General features: G+C 35.1%; 1 protein-coding gene across 1 annotated transcript; it reads right to left on the reverse strand.

Moving 5' to 3' along the window:
- Nucleotides 1-20,072: 20,072 nt before the first annotated feature.
- Nucleotides 20,073-22,692, reverse strand: LOC111909573 (uncharacterized). Its single transcript, XM_023905363.1, has 4 exons — nucleotides 22,374-22,692; nucleotides 21,799-22,278; nucleotides 21,375-21,637; nucleotides 20,073-21,182 (listed from the first exon to the last, which is right to left on the reverse strand). Exons 1-4 carry the CDS (start codon nucleotides 22,690-22,692, stop codon nucleotides 20,073-20,075), a joined length of 2,172 nt encoding a protein of 723 aa, XP_023761131.1.
- Between the last annotated feature and the right edge of the window lie 701 nt (nucleotides 22,693-23,393).

Consider the following 23,393-nt stretch of genomic DNA (forward strand, 5'->3'; position numbering starts at 1 on the left):
ACATGTTAGCTATTATCCCTTCTGATTCTCCTTACTTAAAACAATACTTAGAGACTTCGGTTGTCTTCGACCCAACACAACCTGCCCCGGTCTCTGTTGAACCCACTTCGGAAGAGGCCAACCCTATCGTGTTCGGACCCAAACCTAAAAAGTCAACCAAGAGAAAATCTTCTCCCACCAAACCCAAAGCCAAAAAGAAAACCAAAGTCAGTGCCTCCTCTCCACAGGAGGGCACCCATGACATTCCGGCTGATTCTGGCCGTCAGCACACCCCCCTGTTCACTCATCCGAGGGACCCCTCGATGTTTCAACATTACTTGCACACACTCACGGGGAGTGTCCACATAATCCACCCTCACCCTCTCAAAAGGGTGATGCTTGTGTTGACCAAAGTTCCTTGTAGCCCCCTAGAACACACCCACAAGTCACCTTTGATAATCATATTATTTCTTTAACACGCACACACTCCGGAACCATTGTTCCGGACCCCAAGCATCCGGAAGGAGGAGTGGTCCCTCCCACTTCCGATGCCTCAACTGGTCTGGTACCCAGAAGGAGTAAAGGATGACCAGGGGTTAATGATCCCGATTGGACAGATTATGTTAATAGGGCTGCATCCAGGCATCCAGATCTCACCTGAGCTCAAGTGGAATCCACTCTGATTTCAATGAGAAATAGGGCCATTCAGATCAATTTGCCCTATACTCCTCCTACTGACGCTGACGCAGATGATGAACTCACTTCCACACAACCTCCTATCACCACTCACCAAAGTCCTTTCCACGTTGATCCGGAAGAAGAAATTTACGAAGAAGTATTGCTGGACACCGATGCCATGCACATTCCGGAATTCGCTTTCAAAGCATCTACCCACTTCCAATCCAAACCATTCGGTTCTAAGTCCACATTTGACTTTGGATTTCATCCTCCACCTCTCCGAATGGTTCTCTCCCTCAAAACATCAGGAAGACGATGCAACCACCAAACCAGGTCCCTCAACTCATCCTCACAAGTCCTCTTTACATTTCGACTCTGATTCGGAATCATCTGCTGGTGATTATGTTGATCCATTTGCTCTCCTAGAAATCCGGACAACTGTCTCTGACACTATGGCAAAAGTGTCATCAGTTGAAAACTCAGTCACTTAACTGAACAACAAACTGGATCAACAAGTCTCCGGACTCAATGCCAAACTTGATGTCATTCTCCACTCTCTCTCAAAATCGTGCGGACCATCTGTTGAAGAAAGAGAAGCCCAGTTGGACCAATTAATCTCTCTCCGCCTAAAGCACACCATAGAGCAAATTGACTCAAAATATGATGCTCTAGTCAACAACTACCTCAACACCATCTCTTCCATGCTCAAGGTTCATGACAACCTTGTGTCTGCTACCAACGATCTAATCAAGCAGACTCATGTTCACCATGAGAAACAAATTCAACGATTAGAGAAGGAGAACCGGAAGAAGGATGAAATGAATTTGATTGTTCAACAAGTCCTCATCAAACTTCTTCGTTCAACTTGCAACATTGTTGATGTTCAAAACCAGAAGTTTGATGAGATGATTTCTATTCTTAGTACCACTTTCAAACACCTCTCTGAGCAAGCTCCCACGGCTGAAGCCTATGACACGCTATCTCTTCAACTCGCTTCTGGCCTTCAGAAAGTCTTCTCCAAGTTTGATGATCTCAAGGACTCTCTGTTCCTTGCACCGGTTTGGAGGTTTACCGATGCAAGAGGGGGAGAAGGACCCAGTCACCCATGGAATCCTTCTACTCAGTTCTCTCTCCGAGATGAAGAAGAATCATTTGATGATAAACTTCAGATTCTCTCTGGATCTCCTTTCAAAAGTGCCAAAGAGGAAACAAGTGAAGAAGAAAACGAATATGTCTCTGATGACGCTCCTAAGAGCGTCATCGCTCTTCAAGCTCCCAAGTTGGCTATACCGAAGGTCATTTCTGAAGAACAAAAAAGGATATGGTCCGCAGTCGCTTGGCCATCCTCACTTCCAGAAGTTTTTAACCAAGCTGTCAAAATGGCTAAGGCCAAATCTCTCTTAACTGTCCAAGCTTTCTGGGCCACTCCTTCAGTACAGCCTCCTATTCCGGAACCCAAAATTGCTCCAATTGATCAGGGCTCTCCACTTCGGACCCCTGATGACATTCCGGAAGAACCACTCCTAAATCCTACTCCGGAATTTATAGTTGATGAAAATATAAAGATGGTTATCTCTGCTCTTCATAAAAACAAAGGCAAGAAACCAATGATAACTAAACAACCAGCCTTGCACTCTGGACCTCCTCTCAAACACAAACATGGATGGTCTCAGGAGGAAATTAACCAAGCCCTTGAAGAAAGCATCCGGATTCAGGCTCTGAAAGATAATCCTAACCCATTGCATGGTATATCTCCTCTTTTCCGTGAAGGCATCCTCCAAGATCACCAAATCATTCCAATCATGTCCTATGACATTCCCACAAGTGATCTTGAGCAAATGGATCTTACTCTTTCTCCCTGCAGCAAATATTACACCAAGTTCGCTCCACTCCATCCTACAGATCCTCCTGAAATAATCATCTGAACAGAAAGAGAAAGACTTGATACGTTCTACTCTAAGAATGCCTTGCCATTCAAGGACGTATGGTCAAAGAAGAGAATCACTCAGGTCTCAGGCTTCGGAAGAAAAATCCTGGTAAAGTTTGAACTAAACTGCCCAATGTTCCAATTTCACATTTTCCAGAACAGACCTATTCCTCGGACTCTTACCGACGCGGATTTCCCCTCCATGAATCCGAACAATATTCTTACCCTATCCGCATACTTTAGAGAAAATCAAAGGGATGACCTCGGTATGGGAGCCTATCATACTGCTCTAATCTTCTTAAAAGATTATGTTGCAGAGTTCAGCCGAAGAGACTATGAACTTGCTCACCTTTACGGAACAGAACAATTTGTTCCGAAAATTGACTTCATCCTTCCGGAAGTTGAACTCCTTGCTGATGGTCCCATTGAAGAGCCTGTTCTCGGGTTTGTCTACACTACAAGAAAAACCAACAAGTAGGACTGCTTCCGAGTTCTAGACAAACACCTGATCCCTACCAAAGCTCTAAAAAAGTTCATTTCGCATGCATCCAAGTCTGATGCTCCGGAACACATTAAGGAAAAGTTTGTGAGTCAGCTGGCATGGTATGTTGAAGTCCGAGATTGGTTGTTCCGAGCCTACACCTTCATCAAGGAAGAAATGAATTGAACTTGATGGATTGCTAAGTTCACTTCGGGAGAGATTGTTGGAACCTGAAAGTGAACCTTTAGCAATCCTTGATACTAATTCCAAAGTGTGTTTGGTTCCGAAGAAGTTGATGCTCTGGAACATGTCCGGAGCTGGAGGAAAAGAGCAAAGAAACAAGAAGAGAAGAAACCCATTCCGGAGTGTCTCTCACGTCCGAAATGCTGGTAGATCCGAAGATTGCTATTTTGTCTCTTGTCATTTATTAGATTTGTATTGATGTAACATCTCATAGGACTTAGCTTTTTGTACTCATAGACAATCAGAATGTCAGAAATAGTTCTTTTGTCCAGTCCTATGAAAGTTACTTGGTTAATTCGATTTAATACTCTCTCGTATATATAGGAGCATTCAATACAAGTTAATGACGAATCTTTTCTCTCACTTTTGGCATCTTTTTCTTTATCACATCAAATACATTCTTCTTGTTCATTTATTGATATTTCCTTGATCATTGTTTACTTATTCATTCTTAATGTCTTGATCATCTGTTGAATTAATTATCTAAGACTTGACTGGTCTTTCCAGCCTTGACTTGAACATCTATTTGCAAGCAGACATTGATCTCAAGCATTCACTCAAGGTTTGAGTTCTCAAACCTTGTCCCTGCGCAAAGATCTTGTTCTCTCAATAAATTCTTTCATTTATCTATTGCAACAGACCGATGGGTCGTGCTCTATTGACCTCTCATCGCATGATGCGACGCTTAGACTCGGTCTTTTTAAACTTAAATTCCAGAATGGAATATACTTTCCTTCATATTCTAATGTGATATAATCACATTTTAGCATGTAGCATTTCTAGGTACAAACTTTATGAACAACGAGCGCGATACTAATGATCGCATTGACTTCAATCTTCTAACTTACGTCAGATGTTACTTCGAACTTGGTTCTCCGAACCATGTAACATACTCACTGTAGTCGAACTCCAATTGGATATGACCACTAGGGTCGCAACAACAACCATCTTACTAGCCACTACCGAAACAATGGTAATGACATACCAGAATAAAATGGAATCAATCACCAGCTTCTTGGTAACCTTGTGACTTTCCCTGATCCAAGTGCAAGTCATGTGCCTCTGGTAGTATATGCATCTACTACCTTTCACACCTACTCATACTCGTCCCAAGTATTGTCATGCAGTCGACCAAGTCACCATACAAGAAAATCATAAAACAATTTAACACATACAAATATGTCCAAATAATCATAAAAATTTTCCTAGACTCTACTAGGACTTCTTCATTGCGCATCTTCAATCATCAAATCTACTTCAACTCGGCTGGTGATGGAAATACCAAATGATGATACAACTACAAGAATTACACCAATGGTTTCATCATCCTGCCAATCGAAAGTGTACTTCAGACGTACTGTACTCCTCTAAACGTACTGTTATTTCAAAAGACATACTCTAAAGGCAAGCTACCACTCTTACGATATCTTCTAATAGGTGTCATCCACTATCATAATCCTTTTTCATTTCCTCCATTTACTCAAATTCTCTACGAGTCTTCACCATGACCCTTTGTGCACCCAAGCAGACATTCGGTATACCAAGCGAGAATTTAAGATAAGAAAGCTTTAATTACGATAAACGTATAAATCTCCTTATCACTCCGAAACGTTTACATGCTAGTTCTAATATCGTAGTCATACGCTTAGAATCCTACACACATAAGGTTTCCAGATCCGATCGGCAATAGACCATAGATCCGAACAAATAATAGCATCAAAATAGCTATCACACAAAACATTTAACACATAAAAGGATTTTAGGCATCATTCCTAAAATAAACTAGTGCTTGTGTCAATTTAGCTGTACTACCTAACATATTTTCGACACACTCCTCACAATCATTACTTAGCATTCTAAGTTTAAGTCTACAAATTTCCTACAAATTCCTAGTTCGCTTAAACTAATGCTCTGATACCAACTGTGACATCCTCAATTTCACGGCAAGAAAAGACCGATTTGTTTATGCTTTGTTTTTAAAATCAGAGAAATCTTTTAAAGAAAACAGTTGCAGAATTTGTTCCCAACACAAAATATGATAAAAATTATAAAAGCATTTCCTTAAAGAAATGTATTTTCATTATATAACAAAATCTCGGGATGTCATGTTCAATACAAACCAAAAGCATAAACAAAACAAAATAGACCTTACAACAGTTATTCATAACTACTGGCCTATAATCCAAAATCTCTCGTCAAGTCCACTAACTTATACTCTTGTGCCATTACCTGTAATGCAAAGAAAACTGAGTGGGTCAGGCTTGGGAGCCTGGTGAGCATATAGGGTTTTCAACCCACAATAATATAATTATTATATTTAATTATCAAACAATCAATCCAATTACCCACCCCATTATCTTCCTTTATTTCATAAACATTTACCCTAAGAACCGATTACCCTTCTCCCATTTATTCCTAAGAATTTCCCTAAAGAATTGGCACAAAGTCTAGTGTTGCCATGGTTCTTAGATTACCTCTGGTGAACACGCAGTTCAAAATAATTAATGAACACCTAGTTCAAGAACACCCATTGAATACACTTCGTTCAATAATACCTAATGAACACCTAGTTCAAAAACACCTAATGAACACTTGGTTCAAATATTACCCAATGAACACCTAGTTCAAAAACACTTAATGAACACTTAGTTCAAATATCTCTGATGAACACTAAGTTCAAATATCTAATGAACACTTAGTTCGAATATCCCTGGTGAACCCAATCACCTAAGGAACACAAAGTACGAAAGTGCTTAGTTCAAACAATGTGATAATAAAGTATATCTCAATCCTACAAAACCACTAATATTATAAACACATATAAATCATATTTCTAAAACAATATATCCCATCCCATCGATCCCCACATACTGACCCTATACTATGATCTTATGAGATCTAGCCTAAGGAATCGATATGAACAACAAACTGACGAAGCTGCTTCGAAAATTCCCTGGCAGCAAACGAGGATCAATAAAGACATCAAATGAGGGGAATGAAACAAGTTTCACCACGAACCTTCGTTCGTAAAAGAAGGAACCACAAGACAGTTAAGTCAGGGATAGTTATCTAGATAACAATGCCTAGGCGTGGTCCGACTATCATGAGGTATTATACCCCCAGACTCTACCTATCCCAACATCAAACTTTGCCTAGCAGTGGCCTGAATACATGAGGTATTTCACCCCCAGACGCACCCTATCCAACAATATAATATCAGACTTACCTAGCAGTGGTCTTTTACCGACACACTTTATTAGGTAGTCTATGAAGTTCCCTTAATTACTTCGTGAAAGAAAACGTTGACATATGAAGCTCGGTCGATCACTTCATAAAAGAAACGCTGACTCCAAAGCTCTCTCAAAATAAAAGTATGGGGAAATACTACTAGAGTACTCCCGTAACCGACACACAAAATTGTCAAAAAGACTTTGTACATGATAGTACTTCTGGCACATTATAGTACTCTGGTATGTGAAAGACTCGTACCCGAGAACGTAATAGTACCTTGGCACAAGCAGCACCCAAGACACAGAGCTTTGAAAAAGACTCCGCACATAAAATGTACATCTGTACGTAGGACGTACTCCACCGATCATCAATCACACAACACACGTACTCTTAATAAGAGACTACCCAAAGTCCAATCTTAATAGAACTAAACATCCCTATTTAATTCTTAACCCATCATAGGCAAGCCTATAATGCCTATAATCAATTTTTTTTTATAATATCTCCGTTTAGGAAACGCTAACTAGTGTTTACTTAACACAAAGTTTTAAATAGTAATATCATATATACCCAACTTAACACATATTGAACTATAACCAGTTCGCACGTTGTATATCATCAAATATATCTAACACATATTTCGGGCAATAACAAATACTTCACATACATATATAATTAATACTTTAATCAATACTTGTATTAAAATTACGTCCATGAAAGGGACTATGCACATGAAACCCTATCGGATGATCACATAGTTCAAAAATACATAATGCGTACTCTCGGATCTTAAATTTGCCTCATTACCTAATCCATATTCCCAGATCTAAAACTAACCTCTTGATCTGATCCATACTCCCGGATCTAAAACTAACCTCTTGATCTGATCCATACTCTCGAATCTAAAACTAACCTCTAGATCTGATCCATACATCCAGATCTAAAACAAGTTTATCTATTTATCCTTTTATCTCATGGTCCAACCCATCTTTTATCACTTACCAACAACCTCATCTACTCATGTTCTACCCAACATATTTTTAGATACAAAATACATATATAGTTTAACTCATTAAAACTTATATAATTTATCCATTCCACAATCATCTCAAATAAACAACAGTATATTATACACATAATACATATTTCATAGAAAATACTTAATATTTATGTGTTAGAAGAAAGTGATCACACACTCACTTGATCAGAAGATGATCGGATAGCACTACGGCGTGTAGAAGTAGTATTCTTCGGTAGATTTGGAAGATCTTCACAAAAATTGGCTTCTCACGGGCATAGCTTCGGCTCGGAAACTTTACTTCTCGGGATATTCGGGGCTTTGGGACTTGCTTCGGGTCTCGGGAATGATACTGGGGCTTTGGGATATTTCTTGCACGAAAAATGAGGTAAAACGGGAGAGAGAGAGAGAGAGAGAGAGAGAGAGAGAGATGAGAGGAATTGAGAAATGGAATAAGGCAGTCTCGTACCCTTTATATAGGGGGTGGATTCACGATTTACGCTGGGCATAACCCGGATAAGCCCAGTGACTCCCCCCCCCCCCTTTAGATAATATCCGAATTCATATTTAAATTAAATACTTTAATTATTTAATAAAATTCAAATATTCATATCTTCCTCATACGAGCTCCGTTTTCGACGTTCTTTATATCCCCGCGTAGGTGAGACTACGCTCTACAACTTTTGTTTAGACTCCGTCGACTAATTTTGAATTTATTTTTATTATTTATTTTTAGTAGGCCGAGACAGGAAAACTCTGTTATAAATTCATAACTTCTTCATCCGACGTTCGTTTTCGTCTGCCTTTTCATCATTGCACTACTAATAACGAGATCTTCGATTCTTGTTTAGATTGCTTCGACCAAAATCACTTGATTTCAAATTCGAGTTTCGGGCTGCATACTATTAAGCTGAAACGTAGAAAAATCATAACTTTCTCATACGAAGTCAAATTTGGACGTTATTTTTATGCATGCTCTCGGATTAACATATTCTACGACTTTTGTTTAGACCATTAAGGCCAAATCCCGCTCTATCGTAAATTCATTATTTACGTTGCGCTGCGTCGTGCCGGTTCTGTCGCGAAACTTCGACAGGTCATAACTTCTTCGTTATAACTCGGATTTCAACGTTCTTTATATGTACGAAATCCTTGTAACATATACTACAACTTAGTTATGATTATGCATTCTAAATAATCTTCTATCAAAAAGTCATTTTTGACGCTTAACGTCTCTAAATTGACTAGCCCGGATCTGCGGGCGTTACAAAAATGACCATTTTACCACCGGTCAAAGTCAACCTTCTGGTTAACCCAACTCGTCGATTTGCTCCATTGGTCAAAGCTGACTGTTGAAATCTCGGGTGAGGAATCTCCGACGGCTGCTCCCACGACTCCCCGGCTATTATTGCCACAATAACACTTAGTCAAAACCTGATAATTCTCCTTAGGGTAAAATGACCATTTTAACACTGGTCAAAGTCAACGCTTTGGTCAAAGTCAACCTTCTGGTTAACCCAACTCGTCGAGTTGCTCCATCAGCTCGTAAACATGATATCGCGATCTAACTTGTCGAGTCACCCCTGACTCGTCGAGTTCCCAGGCTATTCATAGTCACGATCTACCGAATCAACTCGTCGAGTCCCTTCACTGACTCGTCGAGTTCTAGCTTAAGCTAAAACGGGATAAACCAACTCAACTCGTCGAGTCCCTCTATGGACTCGCCAAGTTCCTCTGTCTGATTGAGCCATCTCAATGGATTAAGCTCTTACCCTTTAGATCCAAACTCCATACTTCATATACACACTGGGAATACACTTTTAAGGGTAAATTTTCCAACTTTACCTGCTATTAGTCCTTTTTAATGGGTTTAGCTCAAACCCTAACTCTCTATAACATAGATCTTGGTCTACAAGCCATAATACTCTAAACCAAAGCACACTATTTTAGATCTAGGCCTTGGACATCAGTTGGGCACGTAGAGTTCCTAGCTTTCCTTCCATACATGGCCTTTTAAGGCTAAAAAGTCCATAAAACGTTGTTAATCTTGCATGGGGCTTCCATAGTCATAAATTTTGCACCTTTATGCCATGGAACCCCTTCTACATCCCAGATCTGAAATGTAAGTCACTTGGGACGTCCAAATCCCAAGGACCAAGGTTCTTGAACCAAAACCCTCATAAAATGGAAGTAAGTAGATATAATTAATGAATGATCAAGTTAGAGGCTTGATTACCAGAAAGTGATGAGGATGGAAGGAAATCCCTGGATCTATAATCTTCTCCTTGAACCTTCTAGCTCCTTCTTCTTCTTCTAGCTTCAAGAACACACAAAATCACTCAAGAATGGCTCACACACTCACAAAATGCTCTATGGTTTCATGGATTAGGGTTTAGGACTTGGAGGTTGGAAATGAGGCCAAAAGGTGAGGATTAAGATGCTTAAATAGGGTGCAAAACCCCGAAATTAAGGTTGTACTCTAGCAGGCCTACTCGCCAAGTCGAGGGATCTCGACTCGTCAAGTAGATGGCTGAAAACCCACGTCTAAGACTCGATTCTACTCGACGAGTCTGGGGCTTCCAACTCGTCGAGTAGCTCTATAAAAAGGAATAATTTATAAATAAATGAGTATTGGAAACCAGGCGTTACAGCGAATGTGCCAAACGCAAGGGCATTCCATATGATCCTAGATGTAGTTGGAGATGAAGTAGATGTCGCTTAAGAAAGACAAGAGATGGAAACCCCTTCTCTAAAGTTCAAGACGCAAAGTAGCCATCCTATATAAACAGTAATATGTTGTGTAGCCTAATATAAGAGGAATGAAATACGAATAAATGTTGTAATCATTTTCAAAAGTTATAAAATCCCTAGTTATGTTACGTTCTTCGTCATGTGACGATAAAAAAGTGTGATTTCAACATAATGGGGTGGTTAAGCTGAATGGAGTAGAATAAATTTTGGTATAATGTGCCTTGTAAATAGGACGCTACACAAGGAAGAATTTGTACTAGGGATTTCAAAGTGGAATCATTGTGAAGATAATCGTAGGAGAAGAAAATCCTAGTATAATCTAGAAAAAATCTCTTTACGTCCTTGAATGGATACATTCATATGTGTTAAGTTGTAATGTAATTTTATGTGAGGTGACTTAAGAACTACAAGACAATTCTTGGCTTAAGTATGAATAGGTGTGGAAGGTAGTATGAGCCCATACTACCAAAAGCACAAGACTCATACTTTAATTAGTATAAGTCATAAGGTTACTAAGGTACTAGTAGTTGAATTTGTTTTGTTCATGTCCGCCATTACCATCATTTCGGTAAAGACTAAGAAAATGAATGTTATTATGAGCTTAGCGGTCATATCGAATCGAGTCCAACTAAGATAGAAACTATGAAGTAAATTACTCAGTTCAAAGAACCAGGTTCGTTGTAGTGTCCAACTTTAGTCAAGAGATTGAAGGAAAATCGAAGCAATCAATAGATGTATAGCAGTCGTTGTGAAAGAATAAGCAGCCTGTGGCTAAAAATGTTACATGCTATGGTGTGATTATATCACATTAGAAAATGAAGAAAGGTATCTTTCGTACTAGAGTCTGACTCAAAAATACATGAGTCTAGCCATTGCATCATGTGGTGGAAGGCCATTAGAGTGTGACCCACCGATAAATTACGGTAGTCGAAGTAAAGGCCTTATCATGGACTGAGTCCGTTTGAGAAGGAGCAGAAGTTTCCGATAAAGATCGAGTGTTAATTTGAAGATTATGGCTAAAGGTCCAACAAAGAATGAAAAGTGGATGCGAGGTTGAGCACCGCCAGCAGAAAGGAAGTCCAATAGCTAATACTTATTTGGAAGGACATAATAGTTACGATAATTCCATAAAATGGAATAGGCCACTCGCAGGATTATCATCCAGTTTTGTTTTAATGATGATTCTGAGACGTAATCATCCTAAGGGTGAAATAATTTTAATGCCCGTAGATTTGGGCTAGACACTTAAGCTATAATAAGTAATAATTATTCATCGTGCGAGCGATAAATATATGATTTTGATAGAATATTATTTAGGATAAATAATCCTAACAAAAGTTATATTCAAAGTGACAAGGATTTTGTACATATAACGAATGCTTAAATCCGAATTCGTATGAACAAGTTATGCTTCTTCAAAGTTTCACAATTAGACTGACACGGCTATGCGCGTCATAAAAAGTGAATCGGAGATAGATTTATTATAGCCTAAATAATCTAAACGAAAGTAGTAGTAATCATAAAACCAAGAGCATGCATATAGAGAATGTCCAAATCTGACTTGGTATGAGGATGTTATGATTTTTCGAAGTTTCAACGCAGCTGTATTAGCACAAAAATCAAAATCCAAATCGATTGATTGTTAGTAAAAACAATCTAAACAAGAGTTGAAGATATCGTGATTACGAGTCTGTCAATATAAAGATAGTTGACAACGAATGTCGTATGGGAGAGTTACGATTTTTATAGGACTTTATAGTCTAAGTATGTTAAAAATATAACATTAAAAAATGTGAGAATTTGCAAGCGGAGTCTAAATGAAAGTTGTAGATCTTGTCGATAGCTATGCGTGGATATAAAGAGTGTCAATAAACGGAGTTTATATGAAGAAGATACAAATTTTTGAATATTTCCAGACAGCACCACACGCTTCTCGAAGCCGCCATGATGCTCTACTGCAAAGGTGCCACGTTTCGCGAGGAGGCAGCCGACAACGCCAGGGCGCAGTGCGCCTCTGGTCTGGGTGCAGCTCACCTCTCCCGAAAATGCACTATAAATAGTCTTTGTTGGTCACATTTCATCTCCACACCATTCTAAGCGATCTCTACTTGTAGGCGCAGGTTTAGAGATCTTTATTTGGGATTTTAGAGTATTTTAGTTTAGCAAAGCTCTAGGAATCTACGCTCGACTAGTAAAAGCTTTTGTATCGTAATTCTGCCAGTGCAATTTCCCAGTTTTTTGCTAAACTATATGTAAGTTAATCTCTACTTATCTTAATTCAATGTAACTTATATTTATAGTCATAGGCATTATTATGAACCTATAAATAAGATTTATCAGTGATTCCAAGTCAAAATACTAATTGATCTACTTACGAGAGTGATGTCTAGACTGGATTTAGTGAAGTGTTTAAAATGAGATTTCCAAATAGTATGCTCTGTATACCAAAGAGACCCTACCTTCGATATGATCCTACTTGGTTATTCCTTAAATGATAGATCTTGATGTAGACATTGAGATTGTTTAGAAATCTAGAATATCATTAGTCGTAAGGAATACTAGATTAAGACTTAGTAACAATCATACCTAGGTCACGTCAAGGGAAAAGTCAAGGAGCCAGTCGAAACGGTACCCAAATTCCAAGGCATCTACTTTTAACAATTAAGTGCATAGTTACTTTCAGCTTACACATAAATATTAAGTATCTATTAAATGTTATATGTGCATATTAATTGTGTTCTTGATATATGTGCTATATGCAATAATATGATATGATTTTACTGTATAAATTACTTTATCATACTTAAATTTGTATTGGTAGTATCGGGTTGTGGGAAAATAAAATAACGGTGAGAGGCCAAGCATTGTATTATCTGTAATACCGGGGCCAATCATCTAATAGAGTATATATGGTGACCACAAACTATTCTAGATAGTCTGTTGGAATGTTTGCACGTTCACCAGCTGTAGGTGTAAACGATTATACTTTTTAGGGAAAAAGGGAAATTGTTCATCCGGGTACTCTATCCCCCCAGAGCTGCCTTGTTGACACACATTGCTACAGATTCCTTAAAGCAGTATTGTCTACTCACAGAGATTCATTAGGGTAAGTCTCTTGAAATTATCATTTTAGATCAGAGAGTGAGAATAACAGGAACAGGTAATCGAGTTAATTGTTTGTTGAGAAAAATAAATAATATTATTGTAGGTTAAAAACCATATATATATATATATATATATATATGTGTGTGTGTGTGTGTGTGTCTGTATGTATATATATATATATATATATATATATATATATATATATATATATATATATATATATATATATATATATATAAAGGGTACGAACACTAAGAACCATTTTCTAAATGTTTTCATTAAGGACATTTTAGACAAATCAAACACTAATATTATATTAAAAAACTTTCTCATTTCCTAATTTACGGCTACTTGTCTCTTTGTTTTTGGTAGCCGCCAGACCACCGTCGGACCGTCGTCGGACCTCCGCTGGACTAACACCAAATGCAATGACATTATCTAGTCATATTCACAGCTTAATAGAACAAACATTGCAATTCTCATTTCTTTGGTAATACTTATTAATACATACCACTTTACTTTTGCAACCAAATATAAAACGTTTTAATAAAAAATAGATCTATGCCTTGACAAATTCAATTTTTTCTTCTTCTAAATTTTAGATTTATTTAAAAAAAAAATATATCGTGTATAAGACATATTAACAATTTAAAATATCATATCCATAGTTTAATATACAAATTTATTCACTATTACATAGTTTAATATTTTCTTTCATAGATTCATTCTTATTTTAACACAAAAATTATATAAAATATACAACATAATGCAATTCATTTATTGTTTAATACACAAAATTCACAACTTAATATCATCTACTTTACAATAATTCAGGATTTCAAAGAAGTTAAACTCAAACTCTACCATCACCACCAACTACCACACGACACCACCAACCACATATGATATTATCGTAATCATCATTCCTTCTAAATCAAATATGTATATAAAATCATTAATAAAATTTAAATACTATATTCACAATTTAATAAATGAGTTAATTCACTTATTGTGAGTTTAATGCAAAATAATTATTAAAACTAATACATTCTTACATATTTATACAATATAAAAAATAAATATATTAACAAGAATACCAATACAAAAACATTCACACATAAATCATTTATATTTTAACATAAAATTCATTAAAAATTCACAAATTAATACAATTAATTAACAGTTTAAATAGAAAATTCACAGCTTAATGAAGTTAATTCACATTTTTAAATACAAAAATCAGAATTTAATACACAAAATTCACAGCTTAATATAGTCAATTCACAATTTAAACAAAAAAAATCACAGGTTAATGCAGTTAATTCATAGTTTCAAACATAAAAATCATAGCTTACTACATAAAGTTCATAGCTTATTACAATAAATTCATAGTTTAATACCCAAAAAATATAAATTTACAATCATATTATCAACTTAAAACTCTTTATACAGTTAATTCACAGTTTAATACACAAAAATCTAAACTTAATACAATAAATTCGCAGCATATTCTTGACAAGTTACAGCTTAAACATGAAATTCACTGCTTAATGCATTTAAATAACAGTTTAAAACAAAGAAGCCACTACTTAATACACAAACCATTCATATTTTAACACAAAATCTATATTAGATTCACAACTTCATACAACTGATTCACAACTTAATACTGTCTATTCACAACTTAAAACATTCCATTAACAGTTTAATCACAAAATTCATTAGGGGTAAACTACCATATCTGATATGTAAAAAATAATATATTCACAACTTCAAACTTCAAGACCTCCATAAAAAACTTGAAAAATGAGCAGTAAACTACCACATGTTATAAAGATCAAAAGCACACCAACAAAGATATGAATTGAACCAACATATCAGAGCAAAATCGGGGAAGAATTTGCAAAAAAATAACAATAAAAACTAATTTTTACAAGATGTGGAAGAACGAAAATGAATGAAAGCACTAACAACATGTAAGGAAAAAAGTAATAAAATAAGTGTACATATGATGTTTGCCAAATCTGAAACAAAAAACACATGAATCTTATTGATCTTGTAAGGAAACACCGGTGATAGAACAAAACTACAAAACTAAAACAGGAGACGAGAGATTGTAGTTGTTAAAACTCATATTCACTTAGATCTAACCAGATTTGGACAAATTTGGACTAGAAACACCATAAAAAACAAGAGAAAACCATCAGATTCTCATATCTAACTAGATCTGAAGGAAAGTCATCAGAATCACGAGTTTGTCAACATGCCACTAGAGACGGAAGACAGAGGTGGTCGCTCGTTGGAGATCACATAGATCCAAATCTAAAGATGAAAACAACAAACATATTTCGTAGATCTTAAACATGAAGAAGATGAAACCAAATCTGAAGAACTCATATCTAATTCATGAGCACGAAGCACAAAAAATGCGTTGATCTGAGATGCTTAGGTGGTGGTTTAACATCAGAGGTGTTGGTGGTAGTTTAACATCGGTGGTACAGGTCACTATCTAGATCTGAGACATTTCACCATTTAGAGAGAGAAAGATGAATTGAAGGAGGTCATTGTTGCTGGAGGTAGTTGGCATCTTCAGTAGTGACGGTTCATCAGAGTAGTAATAGAGGCGAAGCAGTGGTAAATATAGATCTAAAAGGTAGCGGTTCCAGATCTGAAGTTACGACGATGCATGTAGGTATTTTTTCATGTGATCGGAGGTTGTGACCGATGAAGAGAAGTGACGGAAGTGGAGCTGTCGTCGGCGATGGTGGCAGTAGCAGGGCCGTCGTCGGCGGTGGTGTTCATAAGAGGTCGTTAAAGGAGATGAAATAATAATTTGAAGGAGATAAGACAATAACTTTTTTCCTTGAACAACCATGAGTAATGCATTAGATCTAAGTTTATAAAACAAGTTTTTCAAAAAGACCATTATACCCTTATTGTTTTTTGTTATTTATTAATATATATATATATATATATATATATATATATATATATATATATATATGTATATTAAAATATACAAAAATGGCCTAAAATTGAATTGGTTCTTTGGGTTCTTAACCTATAGAGGTTCTTATTTGATCTTTTGTGTGTGTGTGTGTGTGTATATATATATATATATATATATATATATATATATATATATATATATATATATATAGAGAGAGAGAGAGAGAGAGAGAGTTAGGTTCAAATGTTTTCACTATCTAGTGTGTCCATGTAGGATTGATTACTTTCTTAAAATAACTAAAATGATTGGTCCACAATCATCTTATATGCACACAATAGATAGTTAGAACATAATAACCTATATATATATATATATATATATATATATATATATATATATATATATATATATATATATATATACACACACACACACACACACACACATGAGATTAGAATAAAGAGCAATAAGACTTCAAATAAATAATATTTATATGATAAATATTATTGTAAATCAATCAAAATAAAAGTTTATTTATTATTTACTAAATTAGAAAAATAATTAAATAAATTATTTAGTAAAATAAGTAAAAGATTATATTACTCACATTAGTTCAAGTGACAGTAAGGTGAAGTTTGTTTTTTGTCCGCAGATCTTCCTGGCCTCTTCAGTCTGCCCGACGCAGACATTAGCATTTGCAGATTGTTTGTTTTTTTGAAGACTGCAAACCTAAAAATGTATGCGCGCCCTCTTCTTGACGCAGATGTGGACCAAAGTTTTCTAACATCTTCAAACATCTTCAAGGCTAAAAAAACACATATACTTTGTTTTTTTTTTTTTAATTTTTTTGAATTTATATTTATTCCAACTTTACTAGTGATAAACAATTTGAAAAAAAAAAAGTTACAATACTTAAAAAAAGATTCAATGACACAAAAATGATATTTTTCACAAATTTATAAATAAAAGTTTATTATAATAATGATCGTTGAAATGCTTATATAAATATGAAATATATATATATATATATATATATATATATATATATATATATATATATATATATATTCTTATATTTTTTTGCCAAATTTTATAAAACATTATTTGATAAATTATCGTCAATTTCTTAGAAAAAATATTATGGCACGTTTTTTAATTGATTTAATTGAAAAAATCGAAGTTTATTTCCATTTATTTATATATCAATTTCTTTGATTCATAATTACAATGTTTAAGCATAACTTTGCGACCAGAATTGTTGGTTTTTATCAAATATATGTTAATCTGTACCATTTTTATTTTCACTTTTTATACAATAATACATAAAAGTTGATTTAGATTTGTTAATTATTTATAACAAAGTTATAAATATATTAAAAAATCACTTTGTAGTTTAAAAAAATCAATTTATTTAGATTTTAGTTTATTTTAGTAGTCTGCATATATTAAAAAAAACAAACAGTTTTTTTTTTCAGACGGCAGACGTTTGATCCACCTTTTCTGTTGTAGAGGTCTAAAGATATGGTTCACAGATTGCAGACATTTTGCCTCAGAAAAATCAAACAACATCTAAATAATATAGTTGATTAATTTAGTTTTAAACATAGACTAGTCAAATGGCTTGAAAAATATTAAAAAGCCCATCCATTTGTAACTAGTATAAAAGGAAGTTTAATAAGGATTAAGAAAACTAATTGTGGAAAACTATAATTGATCCGTCCCCCTCCTTCTTAGACGAAGACCTCTTTCTTTTCTCACTTTTGTGTTCATCGACCTATTCAAGAACAAAGGAAAATTTATTGGCTTTTGCTTGTTGATTGAAAAACTAGCAATTTACGATGTCTCTAGTTTGTTTGTATGGATAGCGCTAAAGGTGATCATCGATTTGATCACACTAGTTTCTACATCATAGGATCATCATCGTTATCTTGAAGGGTATTTCTTGAGAACACATTATGATTTATTGTTGGTTAATTTAAATATTTAATTGGATCCGGGTTTAGAATTTTTTTTTTTTTTTCTGATGTGTATTTTGGATTACTTATAATTGCTTTAATTTACCATTAATATACAAAACAAAGAAAGGTCCAAAACAATGAGGTTGAAAAGAGAAAATGTTGTCGAAAATAGAAGAAAAGAGAAATATGGAGTCGGCCTCTAAGTGAGGGAGGAGTGATTAAAAACATGTTTAAGAAATATCGAATCTTATATGTGTATATACGTTGGTGTAGAAAAGAAAGACGAACGGAGGAGAGGGGTGGTGGCAACAAAAACCAAGGGTTTTTTACTTAACAGTGATTTTTTCAAATGAGAGGTTATAGGTTCAAGTTTTTTTAGGAGACATAGATAATATTTAAGAGTAGATTAACTAATTTGTCATTTCAAAAAAAAATTAATATCAGACAAAATGTAATTTCAACATTCAGTTGAGCGAGTCAACTATAAGGACTATTTTCATAATAAAATGTAAATTTAGGGACGGAATCATTAGAAAAAAATTACTAACAGTGTATTTTTTGGCAATATTTTAAAAACCAGTTTTTTAATTGAACCAGTCTAGTGGCCGGTTTCCGGTTCGACCGTCTATTCAACCCGGTTTCCATAATTTTTTATATATTTTCTATTTCTTTTTACATACATACATATATAAAAGCAAGAATTCCCCTATATATGTTAGTGGTGTGGATCAACATTTGAGTTGTGTAAGCTCCGCTTAACCTGGTCGATTGAGTTGTTGAATTTGTTTTGGAAATGAGTTGTCTTTTAACGGGCTAAATGAAATCCAACCAAACGAGTCCCATAAATCGGTTCAAAAGGTTTTTTTTACCGGTTTTGTCGTACCGTTTCAATCCGTTTTTCAAAAAACTGTCCGATTTGATTCATGATCTAAAATTTTTCATAATACTGATTGTTGTTGAAACACTTTCGTCCATGGTTTCAGTCCGACCGATTCGAACCGATTTTAAAACATTGTTTTCTAAACAATATGGACCATTTATATGATTTACTTTAGTCTAGCAGTAACAAGGTGTTGAAGATGTGTTCTTCTTTCGAGGGATTGAGGGTTCAAATCCTGTTGTTGTAGACAATATTTATAGTTTATGAGTAGGATTTAAAAAGTATGTGTTAACCATTCTAAAAAAAATATTCAAACAAACCACAATGTTCGATCGATGACTTAAACATGTATTCTTTAACACGTACTTTAAGAAAAAGTTGGATAATACATCAAACTTGTTGTTAAAGGAAGTGGGCATGTATATTTCGTGAAATGAACCAAAAATGATACAAAGTCTAATATCTTCAAAAGCTTAAACTTGAGAGGACCGAAACATCAAATATAAAAAGCACTTGCAAAGGTGTACTGTTTTTCCAAGAAGACGTGGAGAAAAGTAAACTTTAGACTTTACTGCAAGGCAAAATAATTTAGGAGTGTACTCGTTTTGTATAAAAAAGTATTTAATTAATTTTCTTTTGTAGATATTACGGTTTGAGCTTATTAAATTGTACAAAAAAATATTATTATTGGTTGCCCCACTATACTAATATTGCAAAAAAAAAAAAAAAAAACAAAACAAAAAAAACAAAAAAATAATAATAAAATAAATAAATAAATAAATGTGACTTAGGTATGCTATAGAATTTTTTTTGAACGGCAGTGAAATTAAAAAAGGCTAGCTAGTAGCTACCCAAAACAAAAAGAGAACAATTAGTTCATGAGCGGATTTTGAAGCCACCCGGTTATAGTTTTCTTAACTTTACGATTCCTACTACAAAACCAATTAAAAGAAAACGAGACAATAGAATCAAACATCAACTCTTTTTTGTACTTCACGATCCTAAAAACTAACGCATTCTGATAAGTCCAAAGAACCCAAATTAGAGTAGCACAAGTTGTCTCAATGATCAATCTTCGAGCATTTGCAACAGCTTGACTATCAATCCACTCAAAAACATCTTCAATAGAGTTAAAGGATGGCGCCGTCAGATCTATCCATCTAGCAAACTTAAGCCATAATTGATGAGCCATCGAACACTTCAAAAATAAGTGAACACCATCTTCTATCACCTCCCCACAACATGGACATAAAATAGTAGACACATCAATTCCCTGATGATGAAGGTTACTCCTTGTCGGTAAGCGATTAAGGATAAGCCTCCATATAAAAATATTAATTTTTATAGAAAGAGAAATATTCCACCTGGTAGGACTATCACCCATAGAAAGCGACATGAGGTCTAAACGAGATCTAGCAGACTTGACGGAGAACATGTCTTCCACCCCAAGAGACCATCCCCACGAGTCTATTCTATCTGTAATATGAAGTGAATCCAACACCTCATGTAATTGCTGAAGATGGGATTCCATCACTCCCCCACTTATCGATCTCCTCCATGGAATCTCCCAAGTATTACCCACCCAATAATCACTGATAATCGTCTCACCATTGACTGCCACAACAAACAACCTTGGAAATCTAGCCTTTAAAATAACATCCCCCACCCATACATCCAACCAAAATCTAATACTCACACCATTACCTACTTGTCTTCTCATAGAATCAAAAGGAATCTTACCATTATTATGAAGATTCCAAACTAAATTAACCACCCTCATCCATACCCCCGACTTTGACCTATAAGATGAAGACAACGAAAAACTACCATCACTCCCATGACAACTTTTGATCAAACTAACCCAAAGGAGATTAGCACCATTTAGGAATCGCCATCTCCACTTGTAAATTAAAGCCTCATTGAAAGCTTTCAAACTACCAATCGCCAACCCGCCATACTCTTTCTTGTTTAAAATAACCTCCTATTTCACCCACTGAAGAATTCGATCTTGATATTCTGCGCCCCAAAAAAATCTAGCCCGAATTCTCTCCAACTTCCGACACACAATAACTGGCATCTTAAAAAGAGATAAATAATAAATTCCCAAACTCCCCAAAACGGACTTAACCAAAGTGAGTCTCCCACCGATAGATAACATTCTAGACTTCCATACAGAAAGTCTTTTTTGAAACCTATCCAAAAGAGTATCCCAAGCTGCCACCCTATGCATTTTATCCCTAACAGGTAAACCAAGATACAAAAAAGGAAATGAATATGGAGCACAACCTGTACAATTAGCGACTTGTTGACACGCATTTGTAGAAACTCCAATCCCATAGATCTTTGACTTATGAAGATTGATCTGTAGGCCGGAAGAAATGAAAAAAACCCGAAGGATACGAACAAGACCCCACACATTTTCAACATCCCAGTCGCCTATAAAAATAGCATCATCAGCATAAAATAAATGTGATAGCTGTAAATTTTGATCACCAATATTCAAGCCTTTGAACATACCATTCTGAATAGCATCCTCCAAACACACATACAACCCATCCATAACAATAATAAATAAAAAAAAGGAGATAAAGGGTCACCTTGATGGAGACCTCTATACATCTGAAATTCACCAGTAGGGTTACCATTGAGTAGGATCGACGATCTAGCAGATCTCAAACACCCTCGTATCCAATCCTGCCATCTAACCCCGAACCCCATAACATCAAGAATAAAATCTAAATAATCCCACGATACCGAATCGTATGCCTTTTCAAAATCAACTTTAAAAAGCATCATCTTTTTCTGTTTAGCTGTCGCCCACATAACTACCTCATTAACCATCAAAGCACCATCCAAAATTTGCCTTCCTTCAACAAAAGCCGACTGCACACGATGAACAATCTCTCCTACCACCTTAGCCAACCGATTAGCTAACAGTTTAGCTATTATTTTATATTGCAAACCAATCAAGCTAATAGGTCTATAGTCTTTAATCTCGGTAGGATTTTCAACCTTAGGGATTAAGGTTAAAAAAGACGAGTTACACCCCCGAGGAAACACTCCCATCCTATAGAATTCTTTAACCATATCACAAACATCATTTTTAAATAATTCTCAAAACTGTTTTAAGAAACGAAAAGTGAACCCATCAGGCCTGGGGATTTGTCACTACCACACGACCAAACCGCAACCTGCACCTCTTCTTCATTAAATTCAATCTCAAGATCACGCACCATTCCTTCACCAAGTTTAGTAAAACAAGAACTAACCCTACTTGGGATATAACCACTGAAATGATGAAACTTTTTTTGATAGTAATCAAAAAACTCTTTTTTAACTAAGTCGGGTTCCGTGATCCACCCCCCATCAATTGAAATGCCTCTAATTGCCATTTGTTTTCTTCTTCTTTTTAGCATGCCATGAAAAAAATTTCTATTCTCATCACCTTCTACCGACCACTTGATTTTTGCCTTTTGAATACAATCCAACATATCTGAATTATCAATATCCGCCACCTTAGAAATAACATTTTTGTCTTTCCGTCATAATCTCAACCGAAGCAACCCCATCATCCACCAATTTATCGATTTGAACAAGACGGGAAATACAATTTTTCCTTATCTCCTCTTTAGATTCCCGCATCAGCAACTGCTACTCCTTAATTCTGCTTTTAACAAATTTAAGTTTATTTTTCAAATGAACAATACCTTAATAAATAAGAATGATTTTCTCACATGTCTTTCTCTCATTCAATTTGCCACATGTCATTTTCTCATAATTTAGAGATATATTTATTTTCCACTTGTCATTTATTTCATTTTCTATTTCTAATATATTACTAGGTGTGAGACCCGTATATTATACGGATTGATTTAAAAAAAAAATTAAACATTAAAGTGTAAAAAGAAAATATTTTTTAATGTATAACTTTAAAATAAGAAAGGAAGAAACGTATTTATTGCAATTTAATATCATATATATGATATTTAATACTTTACATATATAAGTAAATAACTTTAATTTTAAAATTAAAACAAATCAAAAATTGACAAGTAAATAATATTTATTTCAAAAATACCACAAAATGACAAGTGTCAAAACTCATAAGAGATTGACATGTGGCAAAAAAACCTTCATTTATCATGGAGGATTAATTAATTTAGTTTCCATAAATTAAACCTACCATAATGAT

Source organism: Lactuca sativa, chromosome 8 (genome assembly GCF_002870075.4).
Source record: "Lactuca sativa cultivar Salinas chromosome 8, Lsat_Salinas_v11, whole genome shotgun sequence".
In the NCBI taxonomy this organism is placed as follows: Eukaryota; Viridiplantae; Streptophyta; class Magnoliopsida; order Asterales; family Asteraceae; genus Lactuca; species Lactuca sativa.

Coding starts and splice junctions, on each gene's coding strand:
- LOC111909573 (XM_023905363.1), bottom strand. CDS start 22,692: ATGTTGGATTGTATTCAAAAGGCAAAAATCAAGTGGTCGGTAGAAGGT. Junction 22,279..22,373: donor GGTTGCGGTTTGGTCGTGTG/GTAGTGACAAAT, acceptor ATATGGTTAAAG/AATTCTATAGGATGGGAGTG. Junction 21,638..21,798: donor GTATAGAGGTCTCCATCAAG/GTGACCCTTTAT, acceptor CTATTTTTATAG/GCGACTGGGATGTTGAAAAT.